The sequence below is a fragment of the Oratosquilla oratoria genome, chromosome 11 (genome assembly GCF_046742065.1).
Source record: "Oratosquilla oratoria isolate Oo_2021 chromosome 11, ASM4674206v1, whole genome shotgun sequence".
In the NCBI taxonomy this organism is placed as follows: Eukaryota; Metazoa; Arthropoda; class Malacostraca; order Stomatopoda; family Squillidae; genus Oratosquilla; species Oratosquilla oratoria.
The window spans coordinates 26,069,128-26,094,727 of record NC_134787.1 but is presented as its reverse complement, the minus strand read 5'-3'; the positions used below and the strand labels follow the sequence as shown (position 1 = coordinate 26,094,727).

At 39.2% G+C, this 25,600-nt stretch overlaps 3 protein-coding genes across 3 annotated transcripts; all 3 read right to left on the bottom strand.

The window, feature by feature from the left end:
• Positions 1–473: 473 nt before the first annotated feature.
• On the bottom strand, positions 474–7,526 carry LOC143029994 (protein Star-like). Its single transcript, XM_076193204.1, has 2 exons — positions 7,500–7,526; positions 474–1,482 (listed from the first exon to the last, which is right to left on the bottom strand). Exons 1-2 carry the CDS (start codon positions 7,524–7,526, stop codon positions 568–570), a joined length of 942 nt encoding a protein of 313 aa, XP_076049319.1. The 3' UTR covers positions 474–567.
• Positions 7,527–8,864: 1,338 nt separating this feature from the next.
• LOC143029993 (protein Star-like) lies at positions 8,865–19,818 on the bottom strand. Its single transcript, XM_076193203.1, has 3 exons — positions 19,768–19,818; positions 11,163–11,192; positions 8,865–9,779 (listed from the first exon to the last, which is right to left on the bottom strand). Exons 1-3 carry the CDS (start codon positions 19,816–19,818, stop codon positions 8,865–8,867), a joined length of 996 nt encoding a protein of 331 aa, XP_076049318.1.
• A 1,203-nt stretch (positions 19,819–21,021) lies between these two features.
• On the bottom strand, positions 21,022–23,980 carry LOC143029992 (protein Star-like). Its single transcript, XM_076193202.1, has 2 exons — positions 23,900–23,980; positions 21,022–22,559 (listed from the first exon to the last, which is right to left on the bottom strand). The coding sequence occupies exons 1-2, from the start codon at positions 23,978–23,980 to the stop codon at positions 21,645–21,647; spliced, it is 996 nt and encodes a 331-aa protein (XP_076049317.1). The 3' UTR covers positions 21,022–21,644.
• Between the last annotated feature and the right edge of the window lie 1,620 nt (positions 23,981–25,600).

Sequence of the window (25,600 nt, the reverse complement as noted above, 5' to 3'; positions counted from 1 at the left end):
AAGGCAAACTAGAAAGATATTGTGGAGGCGGTAGAAAAAAAAATGGACAGGTAAGTTGGTGCGAACGACTGATGGATGGTGGAGCAAGTGTGCTACTGAGTGGACGCTGCGAGATGGGAAGCGTGGAAGAGGGAGACCAGACAGAAGGTGGAGAGACGAGATCGAGAAGTTTGCGGAGTGACGTGGCAACGGCTGGCGCGGTCATGTGAATCATGGAATGCTATGAAAGAGGCCTTTGTTCAGCAGTGGACTCAGGATGGCTGATTTGATTTGATTTCATATATGCATATATATATATATATATATATATACATATATACATATATATATATATATATATATTATATATATATATATATGACCCACGCGGAGTAAGCAGTCTTGTTTTGGCATTGGTTTAAAAAAAATGCGCGTTGTTTCGTGTACTTTTTTTTTTCTTTTTCTTTTTAAGACATAGTTCGTGAGTTGGAGTATTTCATGTATCCCCACCCTTTCCTAGAACAGGCGTTATTGTCCCCAAGCATAGAAACGATGATGTATGGTCGGCGACAAAGTACGAATACTATTCTATCTTCTGCCGTTATAAAAAACATTCCCCAACCTCTCCCAAGCCGAATCCGTCTCCAGGACAAAGAAGTAGTCGGGTTCTCCGACTGTCCCAAGAAGACGGAACCCTTTTTTAGTCAAGAAGTCGATGAAGGGGTTGTCCAGGGCACCTTGAGGCTTCCCAGTGGCGTAGTGTTCCACGACCAAGACCCGGAGGGTGACGGTGTCCCAGGGGAAGGCCTCGAGGATGCCCACCTCGGCGCCCTGGACGTCCAAGGAGAAGAAGTCGACGGTGGAGACGTTCAGCAAGGAGAGGTACGAAGCCAGTGGGAAGCATTGGACCTTGGAGTATGACTTGGAGGACAACACCTGGATCGTGCTGCCCACCCTGGCACTTGGGTCGACTTCGTGAGTGTTTGCCCTGTATAACCACACGGACATTTGCTCCCCTACCCTCTGGTAGGACTGGAACGTGGTTTCTCGAGCGAAGGGAGACCCGCTCAGGCAGGTGTTGGAGGACCACGCCTTGCGGTGCTTGTAAAGAAGGTGGCGGTAGTTCGTGGAGTCGGGCTCGACGAGGAGCCCGTCCCAGCCCAGGTCCTTCTCCAGGTACAAGGTGTTCGAGAGGAACTCTCCATCCATCGCTCCCGCCTCGACGAAGAACCCCTTCGGTTGACCTTCAAAGATTTTTTTCAAGCTCATGTGGATGAAGGGGTAGGTATAGTGGTGGGCTTCCTTCAGGTACTTCTCATCCGAACTGAGGTTGTACGGAAGGGGAGATGGTGGGTCGAGATGGTGTTCTTTGAGGAAGCGGAGAAGGCTTGGGTCTTCCGCCTCCAGGGGTCCTCTGGCGCGGCAGGAGACATCGTCCCCTTCCTTGTCGGTCGCCAAGCCGTGGAAAGAGCCACTCCAGTCGAGCAGCGACCGCGAAAGAACCTGGAAAATAGAATTATACATAAATATAAAATACACTAATAATGGGATAAACGAAATACAAATAAAACTAGATAAACATCACTATTTGATAAGAAGTAGACTTAAATAAAACAAAAGCTAAAAACTCATCTGACCAGATCTACATGAAGGAGGGAGAGAGGATGTAAATGGAAGTGTATAGTTGTTGTTATGGACTGTAGCTTACCAGCTCTTCTGTCCTTTCGGACAATCTCGCTCTCTTGAAGTGTAGAGGACCTAAATGAAGTAAGCGTAGAGAACCAAGCTGAAGGAGGTATAGAGGACTTGCTGTTGACTTTGATAGTTTAATGTTTCCTCCCTCTCACTCTCTTTCTATATATATATTTGCAGAAACCATTTGGAAAATAAAAGAAATGAATACCGAACGTTTTCGTCTTGAATAGACGAAAACGTTCGGTATTCATTTCTTTTATTTTCCAAGTGGTTTCTACAAGTATTGTTGTCACGTGTGCTTAGTGATTTGTTATATATATGTATATATATATATATATATATATATATATATATGTATATATATGTATACATATATATATATATATATATATATATATATATATATATATATATATATATATATATATACAAGCCGCGGGCTTCGCCGGGGGCTTGGCTGCGCAAACAGCGGCCTACGGCCGCAGCTTTCCGCGCTCTCATCCCTCGTTTTCCCCTTCGGCCTCGGGGCAGAACCCCGACACGGGATCCCCAGCACGAAGAAGAACGCAAAGAAGAACGCGAGGAAGAACGCGAAGAAGAACACGAAGTAGAATGCGAAGAAGAACGCGAAGAAGAACGCGAAGAAGAACGCGAGGAAGAAGAAGAAGAAGAAGAAGAAGTAGAACGCGAAGAAGAAGAAGAAGAAGAAGAAGAAGAAGAAGAAGAGGAACGCGAAGAAGAAGAAGAAGAAGAAGAAGAAGAAGAAGAATACCACCTGACCCCGACTTCCACAGCGTTTTTTAGAATATATATATATATATATATATATATATATATATATATATATATATATTTGTGTGTGTGTGTGCATTCACCTTGGTCTTTGGATAACGTGTTGGACTCGTGATCGACAGCTATTTCCCTCCCGGAAGAGAGCTCAGAGCTCGTATGACCGATCTATGGGTAATGATATGACCTTTCACCCCCCCCCCAACTCTCCGCCCACGAGAGTCAGAGTAACGACCCGAGGCACAGCGATACCGAAATAATTTCGGCCCTGGGCAGGATTCGAACTGGGTACTGCGAGCACTATCGTACTTCCCAGTCCAGCGCTCTACCAACTGTGTGTGTGTGTGTGTGTGTGTGTGTGTGTGTGTGTATATATATATATATATATATATATATATATATATATATATAAGCAAGCGTGTTACTGAGTGGACGCCGCAAGATGAGAAGCGTGGAAGAGGAAGACCAGACAGAAGGTGGAGAGACGAGATTGGGAAGTTTGCAGGAGTGACGTGGCAGGTGTTGGCGCGGTCGTGTGAATCATGGAATGCTATGAAGGAGGCCTTTGTTCAGCAGTGGACTTGGGATGGCTGATTTGATTGATTTATTTTTATATCATAACTATTGACTGTGAGGGAATATGCATCTTCACACATTTAACAAGTGGGATTGTAGTTCTGCATTACAAACGAATGATCTCAATAATGAGTCCATCCAACCACCGCGGGTGTCAATGACCTCGTTTAAGCTATTACCTCGTTTAGGCCACTTTTCATGGCAAGAAGGACATTACCTGTCCAAGCCGGGTCTGGGAACGCGAAACATTTGTACATACATATACCAAAGGCTTTTTCCACCTTACAAGGGAGGTAGCCAAAAAAACAAAGGCATAAAACCCACTCCCACCCATTCCATCCCCTACATACTCCACTCCCATTCACCCTCAAATTTTATCTTGACTCCTCCTGGAGGACGGGTCATCCGTGCATCTCGTCCGCCGTCCTAAGTCAGAAGCAATGCAGCAAAACACAGCACACCCACAGCAAGGGCGCTTCATTTATTCGGCGACCGCCCCCCCCCCATTTCTCCGTCCTCTCATGAAGAGAGAGAGAGAGAAAAAAAAATGGGAGAACCTTCGGGCTGCATCAAAATATCATTCACACATACTCCCTCAGCCCCCACCATGCATCACAGCATCATCAATACAAAAACATTCATCCCTATCTTGTTTTCTCCCTTCCTTCCTCAACAGACATTCCCCTCTTTTCCAATGCCCACTTTACTGTATCCAACCATCTCATCATTGGTCGCCCCCTCATGTTCACTCCTTCACCCTCTGCCTTCCACACCTCTTTAAATAATCTTTCTTCACAGTTGTACCAGTTATAGATTCTGACGATAGTACATACGCTGGAGGAACTAAGAAGAAATGTACACTATGGTCGAATGACACAGTAAAAGAGGCAGTGAGGGAGAAAGCAAAGAAATTAAGAGTGACTGAAGAATAGAAGTCTGTAAATGAGAGGAACATGGGCAGGGACGTAACACGGCAGAACATGAAAGAGGAACAAAAGAGGATGCGTGGAGAATTTGTGAAACTTTAGAGGAGGATCTGACGAAAGAAAACAAGAAAAGTGTGTTTGGTCTTTCAAAAGTCTACAGAGAGGATAAAGCAAAGCAGTACGAAATAAGAAATGAACAGAGAAATGTTATATAAGATTTCTCTTTCTCCGCAACTTCAGGTTTGTTTCGTCGGCAGTGGACAAGCTATGTCTCATACATTATATCATAATGTATGTGTTCCATTGTATGTATGACCGCATAGAGGCAGTGTGGCACAAACACGTCGCAAACAAGAAACGCGACTATACGCACAAACATCTACATATGCTTTCTCCTCTAATGAAATTAATTTAATTTCTAACCTTCTCTACTACTGCATCTTCTCATTTCAGTTTACCAACCACTAAAAATCTTTCTGACTGTCCCTACGGTTAAGCCTCCTGTATATTTGTAGTCTACATTGGGTTTGGCGGTGTTGACACAAACGAAGTTGTGGCTTGTTTTCTTTAATATCTGCGTCTAGACTGATCAACATCTCAACTCATTACACGAGGAAAACACTGGTGGTTGCCAGTGGTGCTATTTTATATATATGAGTAAATTCAATGGTGACTATTGCCAAATAAAAATGTTATGTACAATTTATTATAAAACTATCTAATATTCAATGTACTTCAACAATGTACATTACATGAACTGAGTATGGAAACTCAGTATTCATGCATTGGTTTTATATATGTATATATATATATATATATATATATATTATATAATATATATAAGCATGGAACACAGAAACTTATATCGATCATATGACGACTTGCAGTTGGCAATGCCGGCTGCAGGTGTCCTTTTGCGCCCGGCCGAATGACTGCGGATGAGGTTCGACACAAGAGGAGGTCCCGCGAGAGTTTTCTGGAGAGGTCGTGATCTGACGTTCTGTAGCTAAAATGCGTGTGTGAGTGCGTGTGCACGCTGGACATCTAAGGGACTGAATATTCCATTCAATCATCTTGCAACTCCCAGTCACCCATGCCTCCTGAGTCACAATATAAACTCTGATAAATATCCAAGAGAGAGAGAGAGAGAGAGAGAGAGAGAGAGAGAGAGAGAGAGAGAGAGAGAGAGAGAGAGACTCTTAGTAGTAATAGCCTCCTTACATACACAACGATTTTTTAATTATCACACCGATTTTTCTTCCCCTCCCACAAACACCTATACAACTAATTTCAATGTTAGGCTGTATCCCTTTATCATACTGTACTTTAGTATACTTACCGTTCATTGTGTATTATAGTGGTTCATTGCAAATGTATTTGATTTCAAGTTAAATATATAGTTTAGAACCATATCTATCTCTACGGGTTTCTGTTTTGAATATTTCTATCTTATACCATTACTACTACTTATACTGTATGATACCTATATAAAAAGTGTATATTTCCCACATTCAAGTTACTACTCTTAATTGTTCTTCTAAGATAAATTATGCCATGAAACTGCATAAGAATATCGTAGTATTTTTTCATTATAATGATGATAACTAAAAAAGGTGAATATATAATTCTATATATGATAGGTAAGCATATCTTTAAATTTTACCAAGTTAATACTTAATGTTATGAAAAATTCTATACTGTTTTCAGAAGAAAACGTAACATTAAGGTACGTTTGTTAATTGATTTATAGGTGTATTGTCGCAACAAGCCGCAGGGCTGGTGGCGATAACAATATGTCACATATATTTGAGACAAAAATATATTTCTTCACGCAAAGACCTCACACGGCTTGTTATTTGTAGTGGCTAGCGTCTCGACCTCTCACGGGGAAGTCCGAGTTCGTCTCGGTCACGGCTTGAAAGCTTCAATGGAAATTTTCGTCACTTTGAACAAAGTGATAAAGCGTGTGTTTTTAGGGCCACAATACTCGCCATATATCGGCCTGTATACGAGAAATGAATGAGAAATTACCGTCGATTACTAGTCCAACACGTGATCCAAGACCATGCTGACTCATACACACACCAACTAAAGAGCAAACTAGACAGTGCGAAATAGAAAGACGGGACACTACGAGTGTAGCTCCCCTTCCCGCAAGGTACAACTAGGTATGGTACGCGCCTCTGAGTGTCCAGGACATCAGCTAAGGAATCATTTGAGGAATTGGTAGAATCTAAGGAATTTCAAGGAAATTCTAGGCTGTGATAAATTCTTGAAGCTGGGTGCTGACGGGACATTGAAAAGGATTTTCGAAACTATAAAATCACTTGGTTCATTTTGGATATAAGTAAAAGTAGAATATCCCGAACTTAGTGAAATTTTATCTCATTTCCTTCATCATATCTCTGCGAAACTGACTTCTCAACCATGAGTGTTATTAAGACAAAATAAAGGAATAATATGGATATTCATTTTCTATTGCAATTGGCACTGTCCCTAACTGAACCACGATTTGATAAGCTGACAAGAATAGGCTCACCTTTCACACTATAATGTATATTGTGTGTTAATAAACTGCTAGTTATTTATTTTTATATGTTTTGATATTATGTGGTTTACAAAATAAATAGAAAATAAAAGATAAACTTTTATTGTATTCTTTAAATATATCGTTTCCGGTTTAAATTAATACTACAAAATATTACCGGTACGTGGCACACTGAAAAAATGCCGGTCCGCTACATCAGATAGACTGAGAAGCACTGCTGTAGATGATATATCCCAAGCTACAACCATAAAATAGGCATATTAATTGAAAAAGGCCCCAGTACAAATCATTTAATGCATATTACGATTAGGTTAACAAACACACGCGTTACTTCCTTCCTGTTTACACCAAGTAGATAAAATTCGGCAAATACACGTAATTCGTCTTACCGTCAAAAGGACCATAAAAGCCAGACAGGTGATGACATAATGTCGTCGCATGACTCCAGGCGGGATTTTGTTCTTGACGATAGAAGTTACCAATAATTATCAGCGGTGGAATGCAAATACGAAGACTAAAGTGTAGACATTTACAAGGCTGTGAGCCGATGATGGTCTTTCATTCTGCAGAGGAAATCAAACAGTACACCGACCTACCTCCAGTTGCCCCAGGCGAATAGTGCACTATTTTGTAAGATTTTCCTTGAGGACGTGCATGTGTGTGTATTTTGATGCTCATGTAGGAAGTACCAAGGGAAATATGACAAATTTAGAATATTCACAATAGATAAATAGATTAAGAAATAAACAAAATACACAGGATGATAGGTATTTAAACATTTAGTATTTTCTAAAGGGGAAATAAAAATAACAGCTACAGTGCGGCTGACCCTGTCCTATGAACAGTAACAAAGAAAATGTACACGTACTGTACATATATCTGAACGCGCGCTCAGCTGGTTAAAGATAGAATTCTTTCCCAATGCTCAACTTTCCCTGCTCAACTTAGGATATATTTTTTGACATTCAATCGAGTAAAACGCTAACACAACCTGACACAGCCTTCTTTGCCATTCAGTTAGAATCATTACGGATGATGTGCAGTAGTAGTATCCAAAATATCGGAATCGAGAAAGGGACCCGTTGAAAAGAATTTAATAATAATGATAATAATAATAATAATAATATAATGATAATAATAATATAATGATAATAATAATAATAATGATAATAATAATGATGATGATAATAATAATGATAATAATAATAATAATAATAATAATAATAATAATAATAATAATAATAATAATAATAATAATAATGATGATGATAATAATAATGATAATAATAATAATAATAATAATAATAATAATAATAATAATAATAATAATAATAATAATAATAATAATAATAATAATAATAATAATAATAATAATAATAATAATAATAATAACAACAACACTGGTCAACAAAAGGTTCTTTTTTATACCAAAAAACTAAAGTATGGGAATTAAAAGGTGATTATTATGTGAAATTCAAATACGTTTTCAGAATTTGTCTATCAGGCATGTTTTATTATGATGTTATAATTCAATCTTGTAACAAATGTATGTCTTTAACTATTATATCAGGGTGATATTAGGTTACTAATGTACTGACCTTTTCAATGTAGCGATATTAGCTTTCCGGCAATATTTGGCCTCTGGAATGCCTCTTCTTAACGTTCAACAGTATATGGCTCCATTTTCCTTAGTAACGAGTTTTCATATTCAAAATATCCTGGTGAACCTACTCGCCGTGCTCGTCAATGGGCTGCATCAATTGAGAGTCCAAGAAATGGATTCATATCCTCACATCCCAGGTTTTTGTATGAAGTCTATGCAAACTTTCTTGAATTATAGCTATGCAGCTTTTTCAACATCAGTAAGCAATTCATCGAACTTTTGATCTTACATCAGTTCCCTAATCTGTAGTCCTACAAAAGTAGCTTCTTTGATTTTGGCGTCACTTACTGTGGGAAATACATTTCTCAAAATATTTGAATCCCTCGCCAATTGTATCCATACCTTTGACAAACTTCTTCATTAACCTTAGCTTAACATACAAAGGCAGATAATTATCAAGCTAAGGCAAAATGAACGCCACGAGAGGTAGTAAATAGGAAAATATAACGAGAGAAACCAAATTAATAAAGGTCAGAGTGGAACAGATAAAAAAAAAAATCAAAATCGCCCACTCCCTTTAGAAGTGTTTTTGTAAACTATCCCAGTTGATTCCACCATATTTTTTTTCTAAGACATAGTTCGTGAGTTGGAGTATTTTATGTATCACCACCCTCTCCTAGAACAGGCGTTATTGTCCCCAAGCATAGAAACGATGGTGTATGGTCGGCGACAAAGTACGAATACTATTCTATCTTCTGCCGCCATAAAGAACATTCCCCAACCTCTCCCAAGCCGAATCCGTCTTCAGGACAAAGAAGTAGTCGGGTTCTCCGACTGCCCCAAGAAGACGGAACCCTTTTTTAGTCAAGAAGTCGATGAAGGGGTAGTCCAGGGCACCTTGAGGCTTCCCAGTGGCGTAGTGTTCCACGACCAAGACCCGGAGGGTGACGGTGTCCCAGGGGAAGGCCTCGAGGATGCCCACCTCGGCGCCCTGGACGTCCAAGGAGAAGAAGTCGACGGTGGAGACGTTCAGCAAGGAGAGGTACGAAGCCAGTGGGAAGCATTGGACCTTGGAGTATGACTTGGAGGACAACGCATGCATCGTGCTGCCCACCATGGCACTTTGGTCGATTTCGTGAGTGTTTGCCCTGTATAACCACACGGACATTTGCTCCCCTACCCTCTGGTAGGACTGGAACGTGGTTTCTCGAGCGAAGGGAGACCCGCTCAGGCAGGTGTTGGAGGACCACGCCTTGCGGTGCTTGTAAAGAAGGTGGCGGTAGTTCGTGGAGTCGGGCTCGACGAGGAGCCCGTCCCAGCCCAGGTCCTTCTCCAGGTACAAGGTGTTCGAGAGGAACTCTCCATCCATCGCTCCCGCCTCGACGAAGAACCCCTTCAGTTGACCTTCAAAGATTTTTTTCAAGCTCATGTGGATGAAGGGGTAGGTATAGTGGTGGGCTTCCTTCAGGTACTTCTCATCCGAACTGAGGTTGTACGGAAGGGGAGATGGTGGGTCGAGATGGTGTTCTTTGAGGAAGCGGAGAAGGCTTGGGTCTTCCGCCTCCAGGGGTCCTCTGGCGCGGCAGGAGACATCGTCCCCTTCCTTGTCGGTCGCCAAGCCGTGGAAAGAGCCACTCCAGTCGAGCAGCGACCGCGAAAGAACCTGGAAAATAGAATTATACATAAATATAAAATACACTAATAATGGGATAAACGAAATACAAATAAAACTAGATAAACATCACTATTTGATAAGAAGTAGACGTAAATAAAACAAAAGCTAAAAACTCATCTGACCAGATCTACATGAAGGAGGGAGAGAGGATGTAAATGGAAGTGTATAGTTGTTGTTATGGACTGTAGCTTACCAGCTCTTCTGTCCTTTCGGACAATCTCGCTCTCTTGAAGTGTAGAGGACCTAAATGAAGTAAGCGTAGAGAACCAAGCTGAAGGAGGTGTAGAGGACTTGCTGTTGACTTTGATAGTTTAATGTTTCCTCCCTCTCACTCTCTTTCTATATATATATTTGCAGAAACCATTTGGAAAATAAAAGAAATTAATACCGAACGTTTTCGTCTTGAATAGACGAAAACGTTCGGTATTCATTTCTTTTATTTTCCAAGTGGTTTCTACAAGTATTGTTGTCACGTGTGCTTAGTGATTTGTTATATATATATATATATATATATATATATATATATATATATATATATATATATATATATATATATATACAAGCCGCGGGCTTCGCCGGGGGCTTGGCTGCGCAAACAGCGGCCTACGGCCGCAGCTTTCCGCGCTCTCATCCCTCGTTTTCCCCTTCGGCCTCGGGGCAGAACCCCGACACGGGATCCCCAGCACGAAGAAGAACGCGAGGAAGAACGCGAAGAAGAACACGAAGTAGAATGCGAAGAAGAACGCGAAGAAGAACGCGAAGAAGAACGCGAAGAAGAACGCGAGGAAGAAGAAGAAGAAGAAGAAGAAGTAGAACGCGAAGAAGAAGAAGAAGAAGAAGAAGAAGAAGAAGAAGAGGAACGCGAAGAAGAAGAAGAAGAAGAAGAAGAAGAAGAAGAAGAATACCACCTGACCCCGACTTCCACAGCGTTTTTTAGAATATATATATATATATATATATATATATATATATATATATATATATATATTTGTGTGTGTGTGTGTATTCACCTTGGTCTTTGGATCACGTGTTGGACTCGTGATCGACAGCTATTTCCCTCCCGGAAGAGAGCTCAGAGCTCGTATGACCGATCTATGGGTAATGATATGACCTTTCACCCCCCCCCCAACTCTCCGCCCACGAGAGTCAGAGTAACGACACGAGGCACAGCGATACCGAAATAATTTCGGCCCTGGGCAGGATTCGAACTGGGTACTGCGAGCACTATCGTACTTCCCAGTCCAGCGCTCTACCAACTGTGTGTGTGTGTGTGTGTGTGTGTGTGTGTGTGTGTGTGTGTGTGTGTGTGTGTGTGTGTGTGTGTGTGTGTGTGTGTGTGTGTGTGTGTAAATATATACAATTCGTCACTACCTGAGTTATCCGGTAGGTTAATCTCTCACACTGAAGACCAAATATGAACACAAACATGTGAAATAAAACATAGTCACACAATTCATCGGAAATATTCTTATCCTAAATAGAATGAATATTCCAAGATACTGAAGAATTGCCTTGCCTATCAGTACATAATGTATATATAGTACTTATTTTTCTATTTTATGAGATTGCACAACACACACACACACACACACATATATATATATATATATAATATATATATGTGTGTATGTGTATTTACCTAGTTGTATTTACCTAGTTGTATTTTGCGGGAAGGGGAGCTATGCTCGTGTTGTCCCGCCTTTGTATCTTGCAGTGTCTAGTTTGTTTTTAAACTCATGAATGGTTTTTGCGCATACTATTTCATTGTCCAGTTTGTTCCAAGTGTCCAAAACTCTATGAGGAAAACTGTTTTTCTTCAGTTCTCTTCTATAGCTATGTTTTTTTATTTTCTTTCCATGTCCTCTTGTGTTTCTTTTGTCCCAGTTAAGTAAGTTCTCACTATCGAGTACCTCTGTGCCTTTCATGATTCTGTAGATGGTCAATAGGTCACCTCTCTCTCTTCTTTGCTCCAGTGTCGGCAACTCCAGTTTAGCCAATCTCTCTTCGTATGATAGGTTTGCAAGTGCAGGTGCCATTTTTGTAGCTGCTCTTTGGATTCTTTCTATTTTCTTTATATTCTTTTTGGTACTGGGGGACCACAATGTCGCTGCATACTCTAATCTAGGCCTTATCAATGTAACCAATATTTTTTTCATCATGTCTTCGTCCAAGTATGTAAACGCCACTTTTATTGATCTTAGCAAGTTGTAAGTCTCCCCGACAATTTTGTTAATCTGTATATCATAGGACAAGTCGTTCGTGATAATTACTCCCAAATCTTTTTCGGATCCTACTTTCTTTACTTCTTTGGTTCCAATTGTATATTTTCCTGATATTCTGTTTTTGCTTTTTCCAAACTCCATTATGCTACACTTCTTCGTATTAAAGTCCACTTCCCATTTCTGACTCCAGTTCCATACCCTATTTAGGTCTTCTTGCAGTGCTTCACAGTCCTCATCAGTTTCTATTTTCCTTAGCAGTTTGGCGTCATCGGCAAAGAAGCTCATGTAGCAGTTCACGTCCTCATCCATGTCATTCATATAGATAGCAAACATTATTGGTGCCAGCACAGATCCTTGCGGTACTCCACTGATCACCTCTTTCCAGTCTGAATATTTTTCTCTGAGCACTACTCTCATCTTTCTACCAGTCAGAAAGTCCTCTATCCATTTTAGTAGGTTTCCCTGTATTCCTCCTATGTGTTCCAGTTTTTTTAGTAGTTTTCTGTGTGGTACTTTGTCAAAGGCTTTTTGCAAGTCTAGGAATGCACAATCAGCCCATCCATTTCTTTCTTGCACTATGTCTATTAGTCTTGAGTAAAAGCATATTAAGTTTGTGGAGCATGATCTTCCTTGTCTGAATCCGAATTGTCTTGGGTTTAATATGTCATTGTCTTCCAGATGCTTTACCCATCTATTCTTGATTATTTTCTCACAAATTTTGGCAATGGTGCTTGTTAGAGATACTGGCCTATAGTTGGTGGGTTCTTCTTTGTTTCCTCCTTTGTGTATTGGTACAATGTTAGCGTTTTTCCAGTCCTCGGGTATCTTTCCTTCTTTGAGTGAGCTGTTTATTAAGATGTGTATTTTGTCTGTTAGTTCTTCTTTGCACTCCTTTAGAATCCAATTTGCAATACCGTCCGGGCCATGTGATTTTCTGACATCCAGCCTTGATAAATGTTCTGATATTTCCTTTAGTGATGCTGTAAACTCATTCATGAGGGGAGATTTCTTGTTTTTGTCTATGTCACAATTCGGTATTTTCTCTCTGGTGAAAACAGATTTAAAGTGATTGTTCATGACTTCGGCCATCTCTAAATCTTCTGTGTATTCTATGTTTCCTTGGCATAGTTTCACCAATTCCTGTTTGTTTTTAAGTTTACCATTCACATACCGATAGAATAGTTTGGGTTGCTCTTTGCATTTGTCTATAATATCCTTCTCATGGTTCCTTTTCTCCTCTCTTCTCACATTAACATACTCATTTCTATAGTTAACATAAATTTGCCATTTGCTTTGTTTTTTGTCTTTTCTCCACTTTTTCCAAGCTTTGTCCCTTCTGTCTTTTGCCTCACTGCATCTTTTGTTGAACCAACATTTAATGTACTCTCTCTCTCGCTTTTGTCTTGGTACATGCCTGTTTACCCCTTCATTGTAGTTTTCCATCAATATATTCCATTTCTCTTCCACTGCTGTTTCTTCCCTGTAAAATATTTCCCAGTTTGCACTCCGGAAGAATGTCTTTAGTTTTGTAAAGTCTGTTTTGTTGTACCTCAGTCTTCCTTTCCTATGCTTTTCGTTCCTCTCTATGTCTATTTCTTCCTTTAGTATAGTTTCGATGAGTACATGGTCACTCTTTCCAATTGGTGTCTCATACTGGACTTTATGCACTATTTCAGGCTCTGTTGTAAATATTAGATCTAGTTACGATGGCTCTTCATTATTTCTGTACCTTGTGTTTTCATGGACCCATTGGGTCATTGTGTACTCCATGGTCATATCTAGCAGTACATTGCCCCACGAGTCATCTCCTCCTTGCACTGTCATGCTGTCCCAACAAATTTCTTTGCAATTGAAGTCCCCCATAACTACCAGATTACCCTTACCCATTAGTATCTCATTGAGTGATTTTCTTGTGTCATCTAGCATTTTTTTATGTTCAATTTCTTTCCAAGCGCTTGTTTTTGGAGGCACATAAGTCACCACAAACTTTCTACTTTTCATATTCTTGCCTTCGACTTTTATCATGATCAATTCAGCATTACCTTTGCCCTCTGCAATTTTTGTCACCTTTAGGTCTTTCTTGGCCAAGAACATGATTCCCCCTCGCTGTTTCTTGTCCCTGTTTTTTATCCAGTAGTTGTATAAACCTTGTCCGATAACAGTGGATGGTATTTCACCTCTTAGTTTAGTCTCTACAATTCCCATTATGTCTGGTTTTGCTTCTAACAGATAATCATTGAGTTCGTTCAGTCCCGAAATTAGTCCGTCAATGTTGGTATAGGCCACTTTTAATTTTCTTCCTTCTCCCTGGTTTCTTCTTCCCTTGTTTTGTTCGTTTTGAAGCGCCATTGTCTTAATCTCAAGTCTATTACTCTCCACTGGAATTCTTTGCATTCTGTCTCTGATCTTTTCAAGTTTTTTTCCTTTGCTTCTTCTCTTAGCGCCCTTTCTTTTTCTAATTCCTCAGTACTCATTTCTCTTTTTATCCATATCTTATTGTATTTTTCACTCTTTGCCAAGTTACCTACTTTTTCAAATATGTCTTCTACTACCACTTGTGACCTTAGTTTTATCTTTAGAGGTCGATTCCTATCCTTAGTATAGCGACCAATTCTGTAAGTCTCTTCTAAGTCTGTGCCTGAATCACTATCTCCCCCCTGAATTTCATTAAGGATTTCTACTGCTGTCTCTTTTTCTTCTTTTTCTCTCATGTACCTCGCCAATCCTTGTTTTTCTTTAAGCCCATAAACCACAATACATTTCTTCCTATCTACTGTGTCCCTGACCCAATTTGCTTTTTCGTTAATCACTTGAATGATTGTGTCTTTTGCATTATCTTGCATTTGCTGCTTGACTATTTCTTTGAAAGCAATTTCTTTATTTTCAATATTTTCTTTCCACTTCTTAATTTCCTGGATACTGTCCCCACCTAAGTTTTCTTCGATCTTTTGTGTCAATTCTTGGAATTTGTTGTTCACTTCCTGCTTTAGATTTTCGCTATTATTATCATTAGTTTTCTTCTTTTCATTATCATTCTTCAGTTCATTTATGTCTCTTTTCATTTCTTTAATTTCGTTTGTAAGATCCAAGTTAGCTTTTTTCAGGTCAGAAATTTCATGGTTAGTCTTAGATAAACAATCAATTAAACCAATGACCTCTTTTCTTAAGTCCATGATTTCATTTTCCCACCGAGTCCTATTTTTGCTCATCTCTCTCTCTATCTCTAATAATCTACTTAAGTTCTTTCTTTCGTACTTACCAAACCCTAAGAAATCATTGTCGTAACACGTGGTGCTTTGTTTATTGTTTACATCGCGGTTCAGTGGATTGCCTCCAGATGGCTCTGATTCGCAACTGGCTTTCGAGTCGTTTTCATTCATTTTTGCTAATTTCGAGTTAACACAATTAACTAGCACTGCATAGATACCATTTCGGGCACTCACGTTCACTCCCCACCCCTACAGTACAAACCAGGTTTTCCTTTTTCGTCGTAAATCCTCTTCTTCTTGGTCGCGCGACGACGAGCGGTGTTGCTTCGATGTGTGTGTGTGTGTGGTGTGTATACATACATATATATATATATATATATATATATATATATATATATATATATATCTATATACGCAAGCGTGTTACTGAGTGGACGCCGCAAGATGAGAAGCGTGGAAGAGGAAGACCAGACAGAAGGTGGAGAGACGAGATTGGGAAGTTTGCACGAATGACGTGGCAGGTGTTGGCGCGGTCGTGTGAATCATGGAATGCTATGAAGGAGGCCTTTGTTCAGCAGTGGACTTGGGATGGCTGATTTGATTGATTTATTTTTATATCATAACTATTGACTGTGAGGGAATATGCATCTTCACACATTTAACAAGTGGGATTGTAGTTCTGCATTACAAACGAATGATCTCAATAATGAGTCCATCCAACCACCGCGGGTGTCAATGACCTCGTTTAAGCTATTACCTCGTTTAGGCCACTTTTCATGGCAAGAAGGACATTACCTGTCCAAGCCGGGTCTGGGAACGCGAAACATTTGTACATACATATACCAAAGGATTTTTCCATCTTACAAGGGAGGTAGCCAAAAAAACAAAGGCATAAAACCCACTCCCACCCATTCCATCCCCTACATACTCCACTCCCATTCACCCTCAAATTTTATCTTGACTCCTCCTGGAGGACGGGTCATCCGTGCATCTCGTCCGCCGTCCTAAGTCAGAAGCAATGCAGCAAAACACAGCACACCCACAGCAAGGGCGCTTCATTTATTCGGCGACCGCCCCCCCCCCCATTTCTCCGTCCTCTCATGAAGAGAGAGAGAGAGAGAGAGAAAAAAAAATGGGAGAACCTTCGGGCTGCATCAAAATATCATTCACACATACTCCCTCAGCCCCCACCATGCATCACAGCATCAATACAAAAACATTCATCCCTATCTTGTTTTCTCCCTTCCTTCCTCAACAGACATTCCCCTCTTTTCCAATGCCCCCTTTACTGTATCCAACCATCTCATCATTGGTCGCCCCCTCATGTTCACTCCTTCAACCTCTGCCTTCCACACCTCTTTAAATAATCTTTCTTCACAGTTGTACCAGTTATAGATTCTGACGATAGTACATACGCTGGAGGAACTAAGAAGAAATGTACACTATGGTGGAATGACACAGTAAAAGAGGCAGTGAGGGAGAAAGCAAAGAAATTAAGAGTGACTGAAGAATAGAAGTCTGTAAATGAGAGGAACATGGGCAGGGACGTAACACGGCAGAATATGAAAGAGGAACAAAAGAGGATGCGTGGAGAATTTGTGAAACTTTAGAGGAGGATCTGACGAAAGAAAACAAGAAAAGTGTGTTTGGTCTTTCAAAAGTCTACAGAGAGGATAAAGCAAAGCAGTACGAAATAAGAAATGAACAGAGAAATGTTATATAAGATTTCTCTTTCTCCGCAACTTCAGGTTTGTTTCGTCGGCAGTGGACAAGCTATGTCTCATACATTATATCATAATGTATGTGTTCCATTGTATGTATGACCGCATAGAGGCAGTGTGGCACAAACACACACAAACACGTCGCAAACAAGAAACGCGACTATACGCACAAACATCTACATATGCTTTCTCCTCTAATGAAATTAATTTAATTTCTAACCTTCTCTACTACTGCATCTTCTCATTTCAGTTTACCAACCACTAAAAATCTTTCTGACTGTCCCTACGGTTAAGCCTCCTGTATATTTGTAGTCTACATTGGGTTTGGCGGCGTTGACACAAACGAAGTTGTGGCTTGTTTTCTTTAATATCTGCGTCTAGACTGATCAACATCTCAACTCATTACACGAGGAAAACACTGGTGGTTGCCAGTGGTGCTATTTTATATATATGAGTAAATTCAATGGTGACTATTGCCAAATAAAAATGTTATGTACAATTTATTATAAAACTATCTAATATTCAATATACTTCAACAATGTACATTACATGAACTGAGTATGGAAACTCAGTATTCATGCATTGGTTTTATATATGTATATATATATATATATATATATATATATATATATATATTATATAATATATATAAGCATGGAACACATAAAAATTATATCGGTCATATGACGACTTGCAGTTGGCAATGGCGGCTGCAGGTGTCCTTTAGCTCTCGGCCGAATGACCGCGATGATGTCCGACACAATAGGAGGTCCCGCGAGAGTTTTCTGGAGAGGTCGTGACCTGACGTCCAATAGCTAAAATGCGTGCGTGAGTGCGTGTGCACGCTGGACATCTAAGGGATTGAATATTTCCTTCAATCATCTTGCAACTCCCAGTCACCCATGCCTCCTGAGTCACAATATAAACTCTGATAAATATCCAAGAGAGAGAGAGAGAGAGAGAGAGAGAGAGAGAGAGAGAGAGAGAGAGAGAGAGAGAGAGAGAGAGAGAGAGAGAGAGAGAGAGAGAGAGAGAAAGAGAGAGAGAGAGAGAGAGAGACAGAGAGAGAGAGACTTTTAGTAGTAATAGCCTCCTTTCATACACAACGATCTTTTCATTTTCACACCGATTTTTCTTCCCCTCCCACAAACACCTATACAACTAATTTCAATGTTAGGCTGTATCCCTTTATCATACTGTACTTTAGTATACTTACCGTTCATTGTGTATTATAGTGGTTCATTGCAAATGTATTTGATTTCAAGTTAAATATATAGTTTAGGACCATATCTATCTCTACGGGTTTCTGTTTTGAATATTTCTATCTTATACCATTACTACTACTTATACTGTATGATACCTATATAAAAAGTGTATATTTCCCACATTCAAGTTACTACTCTTAATTGTTCTTCTAAGATAAATTATGCCATGAAACTGCATAAGAATATCGTAGTATTTTTTCATTATAATGATGATAACTATAATTACTAAAAAAGGTGAATATATAATTCTATATATGATAGGTAAGCATATCTTTAAATTTTACCAAGTTAATACTTAATGTTATGAAAAATTCTATACTGTTTTCAGAAGAAAACGTAACATTAAGGTACGTTTGTTAATTGATTTATAGGTGTATTGTCGCAACAAGCCGCAGGACTGGTGGCGATAACAATATGTCACATATATTTGAGACAAAAATATATTTCTTCACGCAAAGACCTCACACGGCTTGTTATTTGTAGTGGCTAGCGTCTCGACCTCTCACGGGGAAGTCCGAGTTCGTCTCGGTCACGGCTTGAAAGCTTCAATGGAAATTTTCGTCACTTTGAACAAAGTGATAAAGCGTGCGTTTTTAGGGCCACACTACTCTCCATATATCGGCCTGTATACGAGAAATGAATGAGAAATTGCCGTCGATTACTAGTCCAACACGTGATCCAAGACCATGCTGACTCATACACACACCAACTAAAGAGCAAACTAGACAGTGCGAAATAGAAAGACGGGACACTACGAGTGTAGCTCCCCTTCCCGCAAGGTACAACTAGGTATGGTACGCGCCTCTGAGTGTCCAGGACATCAGCTAAGGAATCATTTGAGGAATTGGTAGAATCTAAGGAATTTCAAGGAAATTCTAGGCTGTGATAAATTCTTGAAGCTGGGTGCTGACGGGACATTGAAAAGGATTTTCGAAACTATAAAATCACTTGGTTCATTTTGGATATAAGTAAAAGTAGAATATCCCGAACTTAGTGAAATTTTATCTCATTTCCTTCATCATATCTCTGCGAAACTGACTTCTCAACCATGAGTGTTATTGAGACAAAATAAAGGAATAATATGGATATTCATTTTCTATTGCAATTGGCACTGTCCCTAACTGAACCACGATTTGATAAGCTGACAAGAATAGGCTCACCTTTCACACTATAATGTATATTGTGTGTTAATAAACTGCTAGTTATTTATTTTTATATGTTTTGATATTATGTGGTTTACAAAATAAATAGAAAATAAAAGATAAACTTTTATTGTATTCTTTAAATATATCGTTTCCGGTTTAAATTAATACTACAAAATATTACCGGTACGTGGCACACTGAAAAAAATGCCGGTCCGCTACATCAGATAGACTGAGAAGCACTGCTGTAGATGATATATCCCAAGCTACAACCATAAAATAGGCATATTAATTGAAAAAGGCCCCAGTACAAATCATTTAATGCATATTACGATTAGGTTAACAAACACACGCGTTACTTCCTTCCTGTTTACACCAAGTAGATAAAATTCGGCAAATACACGTAATTCGTCTTACCGTCAAAAGGACCATAAAAGCCAGACAGGTGATGACATAATGCCGTCGCATGACTCCAGGCGGGATTTTGTTCTTGACGATAGAAGTTACCAATAATTATCAGCGGTGGAATGCAAATACGAAGACTAAAGTGTAGACATTTACAAGGCTGTGAGCCGATGATGGTCTTTCATTCTGCAGAGGAAATCAAACAGTACACCGACCTACCTCCATTTGCCCCAGGCGAATAGTGCACTATTTTGTAAGATTTTCCTTGAGGACGTGCATGTGTGTGTATTTTGATGCTCATGTAGGAAGTACCAAGGGAAATATGACAAATTTAGAATATTCACAATAGATAAATAGATTAAGAAATAAACAAAATACACAGGATGATAGGTATTTAAACATTTAGTATTTTCTAAAGGGGAAATAAAAATAACAGCTACAGTGCGGCTGACCCTGTCCTATGAACAGTAACAAAGAAAATGTACACGTACTGTACATATATCTGAACGCGCGCTCAGCTGGTTAAAGATAGAATTCTTTCCCAATGCTCAACTTTCCCTGCTCAACTTAGGATATATTTTTTGACATTCAATCGAGTAAAACGCTAACACAACCTGACACAGCCTTCTTTGCCATTCAGTTAGAATCATTACGGATGATGTGCAGTGGTAGTATCCAAAATATCGGAATCGAGAAAGGGACCCGTCGAAAAGAATTTAATAATAATGATAATAATAATAATAATAATAATAATAATGATATAATAATAATAATATAATAATAATAATAATATAATGATAATAATAATATAATGATAATAATAATATAATGATAATAATAATAATAATAATAATAATATAATGATAATAATAATATAATGATAATAATAATATAATGATAATAATAATAATAATAATAATAATAAGAATAATAACAACAACACTGGTCAACAAAAGGTTCTTTTTTATACCAAAAAACTAAAGTATGGGAATTAAAAGGTGATTATTATGTGAAATTCAAATACGTTTTCAGAATTTGTCTATCAGGCATGTTTTATTATGATGTTATAATTCAATCTTGTAACAAATGTATGTCTTTAACTATTATATCAGGGTGATATTAGGTTACTAATGTACTGACCTTTTAAATGTAGCGATATTAGCTTTCCGGCAATATTTGGCCTCTGGAATGCCTCTTCTTAACGTTCAACAGTAATCATCTAGAAACCTTAGTAACGAGTTTTCATATTCAAAATATCGTGGTGAACCTACTCGCCGTGCTCGTCAATGGGCTGCATCAATTGAGAGTCCAAGAAATGGATTCATATCCTCACATCCCAGGTTTTTGTATGAAGTCTATGCAAACTTTCTTGAATTATAGCTATGCAGCTTTTTCAACATCAGTAAGCAATTCATCGAACTTTTGATCTTACATCAGTTCCCTAATCTGTAGTCCTACAAAAGTAGCTTCTTTGATTTTGGCGTCACTTACTGTGGGAAATACATTTCTCAAAATATTTGAATCCCTCGCCAATTGTATCCATACCTTTGACAAACTTCTTCATTAACCTTAGCTTAACATACAAAGGCAGATAATTATCAAGCTAAGGCAAAATGAACGCCACGAGAGGTAGTAAATAGGAAAATATAACGAGAGAAACCAAATTAATAAAGGTCAGAGTGGAACAGATAAAAAAAACATCAAAATCGCCCACTCCCTTTAGAAGTGTTTTTGTAAACTATCCCAGTTGATTCCACCATATTTTTTTCTAAGACATAGTTCGTGAGTTGGAGTATTTTATGTATCACCACCCTTTCCTAGAACAGGCGTTATTGTCCCCAAGCATAGACACGATGGTGTATGGTCGGCGACAAAGTACGAATACTATTCTATCTTCTGCCGTCATAAAAAACATTCCCCAACCTCTCCCAAGCCGAATCCGTCTCCAGGACAAAGAAGTAGTCGGGTTCTCCGACTGTCCCAAGAAGACGGAACCCTTTTTTAGTCAAGAAGTCGATGAAGGGGTAGTCCAGGACACCTAGAGGCTTCCCAGTAGCGTAGTGTTCCACGACCAAGACCCGGAGGGTGACGGTGTCCCAGGGGAAGGCCTCGAGGATGCGCACTTCGGCGCCCTGGACGTCCAAGGAGAAGAAGTCGACGGTGGAGACGTTCAGCAAGGAGAGGTACGAAGCCAGTGGGAAGCATTGGACCTTGGAGTATGACTTGGAGGACAACACCTGGATCGTGTCGCCCACCCTGGCACTTGGGTCGATTTCGTGAGTGTTTGCCCTGTATAACCACACGGACATTTGCTCCCCTACCCTCTGGTAGGACTGAAAAATGGCCTCTCTGGCGAAGGGAGACCCGCTCAGACAGGTGTTGGAGGACCATGCCTTGCGGTGTTTGTAGAGGAGGTGGCGATAGTTGGTGGAATCGGGTTCGATGAGGAGCCCAGTCCAGCCCAGGGTCGTCTCCAGGTACAAGGTGTTGGAGAGATACTGGCCGTCCAGCGCTCCCGCTTCAACGAAAAACCCCTTCGGTTGACCATCGAAGATCTTTTTCAAGTTCATGTGGATGAAGGGGTAAGAATAGAAGTGGGCTTCCTTCAGGTACTTCTCATTCGAACTGAGGTTGTACGGAAGGGGAGATGGTGGGTCGAGATGGTGTTCTTTGAGGAAGCGGAGAAGGCTTGGGTCTTCCGCCTCCAGGGGTCCTCTGGCGCGGCAGGAGACATCGTCCCCATCCTTGTCGGTCGCCAAGTCGTGGAAAGAGCCACTCCAGTCGAGCAGCGACCGCGAAAGAACCTGGAAAATAGAATTATACATAAATATAAAATACACTAATAATGGGATAAACGAAATACAAATAAAACTAAATAAACATCACAATATGATAAGAAGTAGACGTAAATAAAACAAAAGCTAAAAACTCATCTGACCAGATCTACATGAAGGAGTGAAAGAGGATGTAAAATGGAAGTGTATAGTTGTTGTTATGGACTGTAGCTTACCAGCTCTTCTGTCCTTTCGGACAATCTCGCTCTCTTGAAGTGTAGAGGACCTAAATGAAGTAAGCGTAGAGAACCAAGCTGAAGGAGGTGTAGAGGACTTGCTGTTGATTTTGATAGTTTAGTGTTTCCTCACTCTCACTCTCTTTATATATATATATATATATATATAAATATATGTATATATAAATATATATATATACATATGTATATATATATGTATATATATATATACATATATATACATATTTTGGAAGGAGGCCATTTTGAATACAGGCTTTGTTGAAATCTACAGCAGTAGTAGCATTGTTCAACTTGTAAGAAGTACTCTCGATATTTCGAATGAGAGAGCGGAGGTTGGAGGTCAGGGTATTGATAGAATTTCCAAGGTACATGGTGTTTACTCTAGACGTCTTTCGACCCAATCAGAGGTCATCTTCAGGAGTTAAAATATACACAATGATAAACAGGAATGACATATGAGGTGTGGCGGGAGAGATTTTGTACCCGCGAAGAAACACTGGGACAGGAAGTCATACAAGGTGTGGCGGGGGAGATGTCGTGTCCGCGTAGCTACCCACGGAGTGCCGACGGGTTCCCTGTAGGTTGCTGGTGGGGCTTCCTCATTGATGGGAGTGAAACTTCAGGCTGTAGCTGGATATTGATGGAGGGTTGATCCAGACAAATAAAAATTGATTCAGCCATCCTTAATCTCCTTCTGTCTTGTTCTCGATACAGTATTGTTGTTTGTGTTTCTAGTTGTTCGCGGGTACAAAATCTCTCCCGCCACACCTCATATGTCATTCCTGTTTATCATTGTGTATATTGTAACTCCTGAAGATGACCTCTGATTGGGTCGAAAGACGTCTAGAGTAAACACCATGTACCTTGGAGATTCTATCAATACCCTGACCTCCAACCTCCGCTCTCTCATTCGAAATATCGAGAGTACTTCTTACAAGTTGAACAATGCTACTACTGCTGTAGACTTCAACAAAGCCTGTATACATACATACATACATACACACACACATATATATATATATATATATATATATATATATATGTGTGTGTGTGTGTGTGTGTGTGTGTGTGTGTGTGTGTGTGTGTGTGTAAATATATACAATTCGTCACTACCTGAGTTATCCGGTAATCTCCTCCAGTGAAGACCAAATATAAACACAAACATGTGAAATAAAACACAGTCACACCATTCATCGGAAACATTCTTATTCTAAACAGAAATAATATCCCAAGCTAGTGAAGAAGTGTCTTGCCTATCAGTACATAAAGTATATATAGTACTTATTTTTCTATTTTATGAGATTGCACTATATATATATATATATATATATATATATATATATATATATATATATATATACATACATATATATATATACATACATATATATATATGTATATGTATATATATATATATATATATATATATATATATATATGGAGAGGTCGTGATCTGACGTTCTGTAGCTAAAATGCGTGCGTGAGTGCGTGTGCACGCTGAACATCTAAGGGACTGAACATTCCATTCAATCATCTTGCAATTCCAAGTCACCCATGCCTCCTGAGTCACAATATAAACTTTGATGAATATCCAAGAGAGAGAGAGAGAGAGAAATGCTTAGTGGTATTAGCCTCCTTTCATACACAACGATCTTTTCATTTTCACACCGATTTTTCTTCCCCTCCCACAAACACCTATACAACTAATTTCAATGTTAGGCTGCATCCCTTTATCATACTGTACTTTAGTATACTTACCGTTCATTGTGTATTATAGTGGTTCATTGCAAATGTATTTGGTTTCTAGTTAAATATATAGTTTAGGACCATATCTATCTCTACGGGTTTCTGTTTTGAATATTTCTATCTTATACCGTTACTACTACTTATACTGTATGATACCTATATAAAAAGTGTATATTTCCCACATTCAAGTTGTTACTCTTGTTCTTCTAAGATAAATTATGACATGAAACTGCATAAGAATATCCTAATATTTTATCATTATAATGATAACTATAGTAACTAAAAAAACGTGAATATATAATTCCATATATGATAGGTAAGCATATCTTTAAATTTTACCAAGTTAATACTTAATGTTATGAAAAATTCTATACTGTTTTCAGAAGAAAACGTAACATTAAGCTACGTTTGTTAATTAATTTATAGGTGTATTGTCGCAACAAGCCGCAGGGCTGGTGGCGATAACACTATGTCACATATATTTGAGACAAAAATATATTTCTTCACGCAAAGACCTCACACGGCTTGTTATTTGTAGTGGCTAGCGTCTCGACTTCTCACGGGGAAGTCCGAGTTCGTCTCGGTCACGGCTTGAAAGCTTCAATGGAAATTTTCGCCACTTTGAAGAAAGTGATAAAGTGTGTGTTTTCAGGATCACAAGACTGTCCATATATCGGCCTGTATACGAGAAATGAATGAGAAATTGCCGTCGATTACTAGTCCAACACGTGATCCAAGACCATGCTGACTCATACACACACCAACTTAAGAGCAAACTAGACAGTGCGAAATAGAAAGACGGGACACTACGAGTGTAGCTCCCCTTCCCGCAAGGTACAACTAGGTATGGTATGCGCCTCTGAGTGTCCAGGACATCAGCTAAGGAATCATTTGAGGAATTGGTAGAATCTAAGGAATTTCAAGGAAATTCTAGGCTGTGATAAATTCTTGGAGCTGGGTGCTGACGGGGCATTGAAAAGGATTTTCGAAACTATAAAATCACTTGGTTCATTTTGGATATAAGTAAAAGTAGAATATCCCGAACTTAGTGAAATTGCTCTGAAAACT

What these genes read in the sequence shown, in the direction of transcription:
- LOC143029993 (XM_076193203.1), bottom strand. Translation starts at nt 19,818, where the DNA reads ATGCGACGGCATTATGTCATCACCTGTCTGGCTTTTATGGTCCTTTTG. An exon ending in CTTTTATGGTCCTTTTGACG is followed by an intron (nt 11,193 to 19,767) that starts GTAAGACGAATT and finishes TTTGGTCTTCAG; the next exon opens with TGTGAGAGATTAACCTACCG. An exon ending in TAACCTACCGGATAACTCAG is followed by an intron (nt 9,780 to 11,162) that starts GTAGTGACGAAT and finishes TCTATTTTCCAG; the next exon opens with GTTCTTTCGCGGTCGCTGCT.
- LOC143029994 (XM_076193204.1), bottom strand. Translation starts at nt 7,526, where the DNA reads ATGGCAAAGAAGGCTGTGTCAGGTTGT. An exon ending in AGAAGGCTGTGTCAGGTTGT is followed by an intron (nt 1,483 to 7,499) that starts GTTAGCGTTTTA and finishes TCTATTTTCCAG; the next exon opens with GTTCTTTCGCGGTCGCTGCT.
- LOC143029992 (XM_076193202.1), bottom strand. Translation starts at nt 23,980, where the DNA reads ATGAATGGTGTGACTGTGTTTTATTTCACATGTTTGTGTTTATATTTG. An exon ending in GAGATTACCGGATAACTCAG is followed by an intron (nt 22,560 to 23,899) that starts GTAGTGACGAAT and finishes TCTATTTTCCAG; the next exon opens with GTTCTTTCGCGGTCGCTGCT.